General features: G+C 33.6%; 1 protein-coding gene across 1 annotated transcript in view; it reads right to left on the bottom strand.

The window, feature by feature from the left end:
- Positions 1–1,825: 1,825 nt before the first annotated feature.
- RpS20 (ribosomal protein S20) overlaps positions 1,826–10,987 on the bottom strand; it is a 35,644-nt gene continuing 26,482 nt past the window's right edge. The window contains exon 4 of the mRNA XM_090401215.1: positions 1,826–1,924. Within this exon, the coding sequence (XP_090257341.1) occupies positions 1,868–1,924 (57 nt within the window). The 3' untranslated portion in view covers positions 1,826–1,867. The remainder of the gene's footprint in view (positions 1,925–10,987) is intronic.

Below are 10,987 nucleotides of genomic sequence, written 5' to 3'. Positions count from 1 at the left end.
TTTGCTTCAGCACTGCTAGGATTCAAGTTAGATATCATTAACAAAAAGCTTATAAACTGACCAGATCCAAGAATAAATACCTAACTATGGTATATTATTAGGTGATCATCATAGAGTACACCAAGGCTAACATCTGGTGAGCCAGCACTAATTTTTTCAAGCCCTGACTGAACAGTCCTGACCAAAACTCCATATGCACAATACTATGCTAAAAGAAATTCACTACAACAAACCATTCCTGTGGTCTTTTACTTTGCTATAGCTGCTGAACAGAATTAAGTTTACGTTAGCACTAAATCTCCAACTTTTCAAAATTACTATGTCAAGACTTCAAATAAAGACAGATCTTACATTTCAGTCTTCTATAACTTAACTGAATCAATTCACCTAATCTTTTTTCTTGCAATCAAAACCAGTTTCACAAACATTCCTCTATTCTGTTTAAATGACAACTGAATGTTAATGCCAAGTTTCTTCCTAATGATTTCATTTGTTCGTGATTGTGACAATGATGCCATCTGTTCACTCCCCTTATTTTTTCCTAAATTGACATATTTCTACCTAATCAGATTCACAAGTTAAAATTGGTTTTAACTAAATAACTGCCATTTTTTTTTTTTAGAATCTAAGTAATATGAGTAATTTTTATGACTATGAACTGATCATGTTTTTAATATGTATGTATGGTATGGTGAAAAAAAAAAGGAACAGAACTGAACTTCGAAACCCCCCCCCCTTCAAGTACATAGGCCACGAGATATGCCATTTGAATGCATGCACATTAATAGAAGAGCATGCCATTACATTTAGCTGTAGAAATGATGTTGACATAGGAAAAAAAAAAAAAATGCTTACTGTTGAGCATCATTTTCATTCATACGAAGTTGGCAGAGTAAATGGTCCAGGGAATGTTGAAGTAATAGGCATTCAACCATAACCCAACTGCAAATCTTGAACGAAGTGAGAAAATTATATGATACATCCAGCAGCAGATGTCCCAACCCTTGTTCTCCAAGATGACAGAGAACTTTCACATGTGCTACGAAACCTGTCTTGAAAGACAAGTTGCCCATTTCAAGCATGTAATCTACTGCTGTTAATGCTTTATTCAACCAAGATTACACCGATAGTTGAGGATGTACATATTATTATGTGTAAACACATTTCTTTGTTAATAAACCCATTTATATCATATACTGTTGTAGTGATGCAGTATGGTTTTTTGTGTCATACTGTACCTTCAATGAGTTTATAGGATATACTATGACGATGCATAATGAATGAACATTTAAAAAAAAAGCTAATTACACTCGGAGCCAAATTTTCACTAATTTCAATAGAAGTTTTGGAAATTTGTTTCCTTCATTTGTTATAAAGAATAATAAGCTATGAAAAAAGAACTGAAAAGCATAATCTCAAAGTGGAAAAGGTTGAATTAAGGTAAGCTGATCCTGTACTAGTCATTATCATTAAATTCCTGATATATACCCTCGGGGGGATGTACAGGATCTTATGATAGTATACTACATGAAAAGAGAGTGCTTAAGGGTCAAGGCTAGATAACTGGAAGGAGACCTCCACATCCTTTTGGGGAATGCAGCGAACTGACCAGTGCTTCTGACCTGATGTCTGATCCTCACCTTCTCGTGTGCGCTCAGAGTATCTACCTGGATAGTGAACGAATGAGGATGGGCTGATAATTTGGAATGTAGCCAACCAAATTGTATTCTTATTGGGGATGTACATAAATCCACAGCTAAGAAATACCCAATTACTTTAAACCCTTTTAAAATAATTTTTATGTATAATGAAACAAAACAAAATGAACTATTCACAGCAACTTTTTATTTAAACAACTGTTACATTACTAAACATCAGCGATGGTTACTTCTACTTCAACTCCAGGTTCAATGCTTATAGAGGTCTGGAAATATAAATTAAGGAATAAGTACAATATACATTTTAAACTGCTTTTTTTTAATAAACTACTTGCAAATAAAGTCAATGCACTGCAAGGTAATCGATTATACTGCAAAGCTATATGCCTTACCATATGGCTTCATGAATTATATTATATACACACATAAACATGACTCATGCAATACTTAACATGGATATATATACCACCAAGTCTCAGGATTTTTCTATAAACCACATTTTCAAATGACAAGGTCTGCAAAATTAACTTAAATCAAGGCACTATGATTTCCATCCTTTTAATATTCTTAAAAAATTCCAGAAGATATTAACATAAAATTTTAAAAAATACACTATACCATATAACTGAAAAGTGCACGCTTTTGTTTGAAAACTTGTCACTCCCAAGTTACAAAATGGGTGTTTAGCAATCGCATCACACAATCAACAGACAACTTATTTTATTTGAAGTGGTTTGTCATATTAAATTTAAAAAATGTGACTAAAAAATCCAAATTGGTTTACTATTTAAGTCTTGTTGACAATTCTGGCTTTTTCCAATTTTGATACAATATATGAGTAAATGAAAAATAAAATACAAGTTATGTCCCAATTAGTGGAATCAGCCAAAGCACAAAAGGCAGTTTGCTGTTTCAATGAGCCTTTTTTTTTCTTTTTCTAAACAATCCATTCATGAAAACTTTATTAACAAACTAATATGAAAATTATATGAAATCATTAGACTGACATTTTTCAATCCTGATAATGCTGGTTGCATGCTATCTTTCCACTTTCTTGCAAGTACATGACATAATTAGAGCAGGCTAATTATTTTTGATTTTTATGGTGCAAATATATCAAAGATTATACTGCAGACACAGGTTACAGCAGTACATATGTAAGTGGTTAGTAGGACAATCACAAATGTCCATGCCCATGGCAGGATTTGAACAGGCAGCCTCTTATAATGATTAGTGTACCCGCTCTCCGAGAGGAGAGTGGATACACTAACCACTCAGTCAACCATTAGAGCAAGGGAAAGCTTATTATCATATAAAAAATGTAACATGTTACACAATTTCACTTTATTCACATGCCTGTATTTCTCTCTGATTTGATCATGGAACATTATTAGGGCTACAAACATTACAGTAAAACAGAACGCTACACATACAATAAATTCGCTTCTACATCTATCAGGAATGTAGTATTTTTCTAGTATATGAAGTAAATACAGGTAGCTCTCACTTTACAAATTTTTTGAATCTGAATTTTTATTTTAAATTGTGCACAACGAAGGTGATTAGGGCTTGTACGGGGAATTACACAGTATGTAATGATGTAATGATCATTTAGAAAAGCCTTGGCGACGCAAGTGTGTTATTCGTAGTTTTCTTCAATTACACCTGATTTTTTATTTTATTTTTAAAGGCATTAATAAAGATACTCTCCCAGTAATATGGAAGGCAAATAAGAAAGCTTGGCTCACAGGTTCCCTATTCAAAGATTGGCTTATGCATCACTTTGTTCCTGAAGTGAAACTTTATTCTGAGAAAAAACAAATTCCATTTAAAGTGCTTCTGATAACTGACAATGCACCTAGCCATCCCTCATCAGTAGCTCACATTTGCCCTAATGTAAAAATAATCTTTACCTCCAAATACAACCAATGGATCAGGGAGTGATTGTGATGTTTAAAGCACATTATCTCAAAGAGACTTTTGAAATGTTAATAGAAGCAACTGATAAAGATGGAAACTTTTCTATTAAAGAGTTTTGGAAGAGATTCAATTTAAGAGATGCAATTCGAGTAACATAGCACCTGGCATAAAGCTTCTGAAAAAACTATGAAAGGAGTATGGCATAAACTTTGCCCTCAGTTTAATGATAATTTCAAAGGCATTGAAAACCCAACAAAGAGTGTGAATTCTGAAACTCAAGTGATCTTAGGTATTGCTAATCAGTTGCAAATGGAAGTTTCGGAAGGTGATGTTAATGAGCTGCTTCAATCTCACACTATGGAACTCTCACCCAATGATCTTGAATTAGAGAAACAAGAAAGAAATGAAGAAGAAAAAGACAAAGAAGATAACGAATATGAAGCTCCAACTCAGTTTTTCACTTTAAAAAGGTCTAGAAGAAGCATTTAAAATTCTCAAAAAAGCTCAAGCAATCTTTGAATCATAAGATTCAGACTTTGAACAATTTAGTAAATTTTCCTGCGAAATGAATAATGCTTCTGCTTGCTATTGAGTTATTTTAAATGAAAAGAAGCGACAGATGACACTCGAGGCTTTTGATATAATAAAAAAATAAATTTAAAAAAATGCATTGAAGCTTCCTAATATCTCCTACTACCTTGACGGCTGCCGATTCACCCGGTGATATAGAAATGAGATAATTTTTTTTTCAAAGCATCTTTTTTTAATTTAAAATTTTTCTTGTTATTTTTTAAATATGTAAATCTTTGGCCAGTAAAGCCTTTTCTTAACATTTAATATATTCCTTCTCACAAACGGAACTCTCGCTTATAGCATTATTTCCAAGACAAATAAACTCCCACTTTATGAATGGTCACTAGGAACCAATTAATTCATAAAGGCAAGAACTACCTATATAGCATTATTTGGTCACTCAATGCTTACAGAGTGGCATTTGCATTGTCTTTGGAAAGTATACTTTGCAAACCATCGACACAGGTAAGTTGCAAAAAAGTGAAGTACTCGGCAAAAAAAAAAAAAAAAGAAGCAGTCAGGACATAAATATTTTTGTTTATTTCCACATAGTTTATCTTTTCTCTTGTAGTCTTTCAAAGTGAAGTGGAATAGATGAATAATCCCATAGATATGCCATTAACAAACCAGAAGATAAATTACAAGTAGCAACTTTCCTGATGAAATCTAAACTGGTTAGTCTTTCTTCACCCTCCTTCATGTGCGAACAATAAGTATATTTATTTTTTCAAATGTTATTCTTAGAATAAGAGTTACCACTCCAGGAATATAACTACTCTAGATGTAGTCTTTGTATGAGAAACCAAAATCTGAAGTTTTTTGTAATCAGCACATTAATCTCCTTTGTTTTTAACTTAATAATACAATCTCACCGATTACAAAAAACTCTTCTGACAGTATTCCATCTGATATGAAAGTTCCGTGATCGCTACTGCCTGAATATAACAGCATCAATTGTATTATTTAGTAGGCTCTCCTTTGTCTCAGTAAAACCAGTTATGCCCATGTGGTGCTTCTAGTTTTGCCAGAAATGCTTTTTATCCAATGATACCTCTTACAATGACGCCTGTTTTCAGTTCTTCTGACAGTATTCCATCTGATATGAAAGTTCATTGTGTTGCACCATCACATTTATTTCAGGTTTAAACCAATAAAGAAGGCAATTTGGTTGGCTAAGTCACAAATTGGCAGCTCATCCTCATGTGTTCAGTACTGAGTATCCACACTATAACAAACTACCAAATAATTCTGTAGCGATAGTTATATTTTTAAGAAAATATGCTATAGTTTATTATTCTGAACTATTTCTTTTGGCTCCTTTTTAGTTATAGCTTATAGTTATATTACAGTATATGTTCTTTTGTTGGAAAGACCTGGGTTCAGATTCTGGCTAGGATGTAGGAAACCTTTTATGTGGCTTTTTAGATAAGAGTTGACCAGTTTCATACAGGAGTAAGTTTTTCTTACCTGGAAAAGAAGCAATCAACAGACATAATATGCCGCCTATGTGGCTTTAGTAGCTTCAATTATATGTGATGGTGCAACACAATGAACTTTCATATCAGATGGAATACTGTCAGAAGAACTGAAAACAGGCATCATTGTAAGAGGTATCATTGGATAAAAAGCATTTTTGGCAAAACTAGAAGCACCACATGGGCATAACTGGTTTTACTGAGACAAAGGAGAGCCTACTAAATAATACAATTGATGCTGTTATATTCAGGCAGTAGCGATCACGGAAAGGAAGGAGTAACAACAGCATCAAACTTGACTGACAAGCAATTTCAAAATGGAGAACTAGACAATGAAATTTATTTGTGTCTGTAGTTCAATAGAAGGTTCTATTAAGAAAGAAGTGGAGGAATTTTGAGTCATTACAAAAAGGCATTTGACATTTAAAAGAAAGGAAAATCCTGTGTTATATATCTAAACAGCAGGATAGGAAATGAATCTCAGGCATGCAGCAATGTTTTGAGAAAATAATAATGATGCCTGCTGGATTTTTGTTCAGGATTTGACAAGTCATCGCTAACACCAAGTTTCAACATAAAATTGTGACCAAATTCACACACAAAAAACTCATTATGTTACTGTTGCTAGTGATATCTTGCTTGTTCAGGATAAAAGAATATACTGGGAGATTAGAACCTGGAAGTGATCATTTAGTTTTACCTATGATAAATACAAATATCACACTAAAAAGAAAAATGTATAAGCTTTAAAAGCAAAGCAGCTTTTAGAGGTGAACAGCAGATTGAACTACACAAATATTAGTCAAGTCAAGAAAACACAGTTTGTAAACAAGAATCAAACCCCTCAAGACTCAGTGGCAGACACTGAAAAAACATTGACTGATTACTAGCAGCAACAGCATATGAAGTTGTTTCTTAGGATAGAAAAATCAGAACCACATGGTGAACCAAGAAATTAAAGATGCAGTGCAGTCATAGTAAAGAAGAAAGTATATTGAAAGTTCCTAGTAAGTAAGTAAACAAAAGGCTGTGAATGAATACAGAGAAAAAATGAAAATGAAATAAGCTATATGTAAAAGTAGCTATAAGTCATGGAAGGGTAGCAAGAATATAGAAGACAAATATCACAAAGATGGCAAATATTTTAGCAGCTACTGAAGAAGCAGTACTATAAAAACAGATCAAAGACAATAACTGATATAAAAACGTCACAAGATATTTTTGATGGCTGGAGTAATTATGCAGAAAGATTGCTAGATGGAACAAGAATTCCATCTCAATAAGGTATTTAATACGTTAATTAAATACCATTAATACCAGCTGGAGAGCAGATTATATTCATCATAATCACCGGATATGTTCATATAGATAGGTATAAAAGTTTTACAGTGCATACATGGCAAAATTCAAAAGGCCAAATTTTGGGAGCAGAGTTCTCTCCCATTTATAAAAAGTAAAAAATGAGAATTAGAGAAGTTTCTCTGCAATTTGTTCCAAGTAAACGTTATGCATGCCTACTTCAGAAGAGGCTAAGAAAAATTGTTAAAGAGAAACTTAAACATGCTGGTTTCAGACCAAATAGGAATTGTCAGGATCAGATTTTTCCTTTAAGGCCGACAGCTGAGAAACCATGAGAATGTAACAAAGACGTGTCTTTTAAGTTTTGTAGATCTAGAAAAGGCATATGAGGTGCCAAGAGGAAAGCTGCTCTAGATGCCACAATTGTATCATGTAAATAAGAACCATTATATAGAGCAATACAGTCTGTATATTGAAGTTGTAAGTCAGCAGTTAGAAACTAAGTAAAGGAATGTGGTGCGATGTAAAATCGGGTATAACACAAAAAGTGCACACTACCTCCATTCTTGATGCATCATCTACATGGATCACATTATGAAAGAGGGTGGCAGTAAACCTGATATCAGAATTGGAGATGTGAAACAGTTTTTTTCTTTATGCAATTTACTCCTAAGCAAATCCAGTTTAAATCTCCAGCTGCAACAAATTTGGAATGAAAATCAGCAATAAAGATGAAAATAGACAAACACAGAAAACTTCAACTGTTCTCAATGGAGAACCTATCGATAGAGTAAAACATTTCAGCTATTGAGGCACAATTTTTAGTGAAAATGGCAAATTAAATATGGAAATAGATAACAGAATACGCAAAACTAGTACAATGGGGAGCTTTAATAAATTTATGTGTAATAAGAGAGAATTTAGCCAAAATACTAAACTAGCAGTATCCAAAAGATATACTCCAACAGAACACTGGAGTAACAGTGTTCAAACTAATTTTAACTTATGGATCTGAGGGATGGTTTAGAAATAACACTGAATTAAATACTAGAGACACAGATATGATATTTCTGGAAAAAATAAATGCAACATTAGACATAACAACAGAAGATAGAAACAATCAATGTAAGGAGTATTAGTGGAAAGGAAATCAAACTTGCAAAAGAACTCAAAACAGACCACATGGACATAATTGGCACTACTAAGACAAAGAAGACAAAAACAGGTGAGATCTTATTAAATAAGAAGTATAGGATATTACATTTGGGCAATAACAATCAAGGAAAGGAAGGGGGTAGCAAAGATAAACTGCTTTGTTCGAAGGCTGTTTAGAGTAGTTATGTGGGCAAACTTCAAAAGGAGGAAATGAACAATGAAACTTCATTCCTCATGGAGAGAAGATGGAAGAAATAAGAAAAAACTCATTGACCATGTCACTTAGTGATATCTGTATGCTAGTTCTGGGTGCAAGTGCATAAAAGATTTGAAATTAAAAGTGACAATCATTTAGTACTAAGAAGGATAAAAATGCATATCACATTGAAAAGAAAAATATATAAGTTGCAAAAAAGTCGAACAGATTTTACAGATAAACTGCAGACTCAACTATATAAACATTACTGAAGAAACAATGAAACCAAGAGTTTGAAAACATGAGCCAAACCTTGGAGTCTCAATGGCAAACTCCAAAGAAAACATTTATTAATTCAACTAGAAAGGTATATCATGAAGTTGTCTGCAAGAATAGAAAAATAAGAACACCATAGCAGATACAAACATTAAACAAGCAGTCCTGACAAGAACAAAGCATACCAAAAGTTCCTTGCCAACAAGTCAGCAGATGCCCTAAAAGAATACAGAGAAAAGTGTACGAGCTAAGCCATACATAAAAGTAGTTAAAAACAAAAGTCATGAGAAATTTAGTAAGAATGTAGACAATAATAAATATCAGGAATGGATATCACTCAAAGATCAAGGCCAAATAACTGGAGACCTCCACACCACCTTTCAGAAATATGGAGAATTGACTGGAGCTTCTGATATAATGTCCAATGAGAGTACTGAACAAACAAGGATGGGATGCCAATTTGAGACTTGGTCAACCAAATTTTACTTTTTTTGGCTTAAACCACAAATGCACATGACAGTAGAAGATGATGGGATTTCATGCTGGCTGAGGCATTACTCTGTTAAACAATGGTTCCCACTGTTTTTTGCTGGGAACCAGGGCAAACAGTGAAAAGTCAGCTAATAGAATAAGTTCCAACTCAACATCTAAAGGAAGATGAACCCATTGTCAGAAGAAATGAAGATAGGAACCATTAATATAAGCAGTGCTAATGGAAAGGAAATCAAACTTGCAGGAGAATTAGAAAGCCCCAAGTGGACACAACTGGCATTATTACTGACACAAAAATAAATGAGATCTTACTAAATAATAAATATAAGATGTTATATTCGGGCAATAATGAACAAAGAAAGGAAGGAGTAGCAAAAGCATTCAACATGAAGATCTTCCTGATATCTTCTCGAAGTGTGCCCACATGAGTGATGTGGGCGCACTTCAAAATGGGGAAATGGACAATGTAACTTATTTGTGCCTATGGTCCCACATAAGGTTCTTCTAAGGAAGTGGAAGAATTTTTGAGTCGTTAGAAAAGCTGCTGACAAAGAAAATGGAAAAAGTGGTCCTTGTTGGAGATCTAAACAGAATCTCACCAGTCATACAGGAATGTTTGGCAAAATTTGGAGAAAAGGGCAAAGCTAATAATAATAATATTTCCTGGATTTCTGCTCAGGACATGAATTAGTCATTACTAACCCCATGTTCCAACATAAAGATGTGCACAAGTTCAGGTAGAGAGAGAAGACAAAAAATAAGAAAGCCTCACTGACTACATCATTGAGTGATATCTTCATGCTGGTTCAGGATACAAGTCTAGAGAGGATTTGATATTAGAAGTGACTATTACTTAGTGCTAAGCAGGATAAAAATTGATATTATATTGAAAAGAACAGTATATAAGAAAGTTTGTAAAATAATTAAAGTTGAGCAGCTTTTACAGGCAAACTGTAGACTCAACTATACAAACATTACTGAAGAAAATTTGAAGCCATTTGAAAACAAGAACAAAACTTATAATCTTGGTGGCAAACTCTGAAGGCCAATTGATTTAGCTAGGAAAGTAAGTTGTCTGCAAGGATAGAAAAATAAGAACACCATGGCAGATACAAGAAATAAAAGAAACAGTTGTGGAAAAGAAGAAAGCATACCAAAAATTCCTAGCAAACAAGTTGGCAAATGCCCTAAAAGAATATAGAGAAAAATGTAAGAGCTAAGCTATGTGTAAAAGTACAAAATAAAAGTCATGAGAAGACTTGGTCAGAATACAGAAAATAAATATCAGAAGAGTGGCAAAATGTTTTGGGGGCAATCGAAAAAAGCTTAGAAATGGATGAAAGAGTACTGCAAAAGAAATCAAAGATGATAAAGTGACATGAAAACTGAAGGCAAGAATATCCTGGATGTCTTGAAAAGACTGTTAAAACAAGCAGTGACAGAATCATAGTAGAAAATTTTCAAGAGGAATGCAAAGGAGCATATATCAATACTTAAGGTGAAAAAGCCATCAAAAACTTGAAATGCAGCCAAAGTAGATGATATTCATAAAGAAATGCTTAAGTATGGAGGTATAAAAGTTTTGCAGTGGCTACATTACATAATTCAGAGGGCCTGGTCAGAAAGTCAAATTCCAGATGACTGAAATAGTTCTAATAGTTCCCTTCTATAAAAAAAGGAATAAAGCTGAATTGTAAGAATTACAGAGCAGTTTCTCTATTATGTGATATTCCAGGTAAGATTTATGCAAGCATACTTGAAGAACAAGCTGGGTTCAGGCCAAATAGAGGTCGTCAAGATCAGATTTTCACTTCATGACAAATAGTTGAGAAATCATGGGAATATGACAAGGACGTGTACTTCTGGAAAAGGCATAAGACAAGGTGCCCAGAGAAAAGCTTTTCAAAACCTACAAATGCATAGAGTAAACATACAGAGCAATA

Source organism: Typopeltis vanoorti, chromosome 12 (genome assembly GCF_054136105.1).
Source record: "Typopeltis vanoorti isolate ZY-2024b chromosome 12, IOZ_Tvanoo_1.0, whole genome shotgun sequence".
NCBI lineage: Eukaryota > Metazoa > Arthropoda > Arachnida > Uropygi > Thelyphonidae > Typopeltis > Typopeltis vanoorti.
The sequence above is the reverse complement of the archived record's forward strand: the minus strand, read 5'-3'. Positions and strand labels throughout refer to the sequence as shown.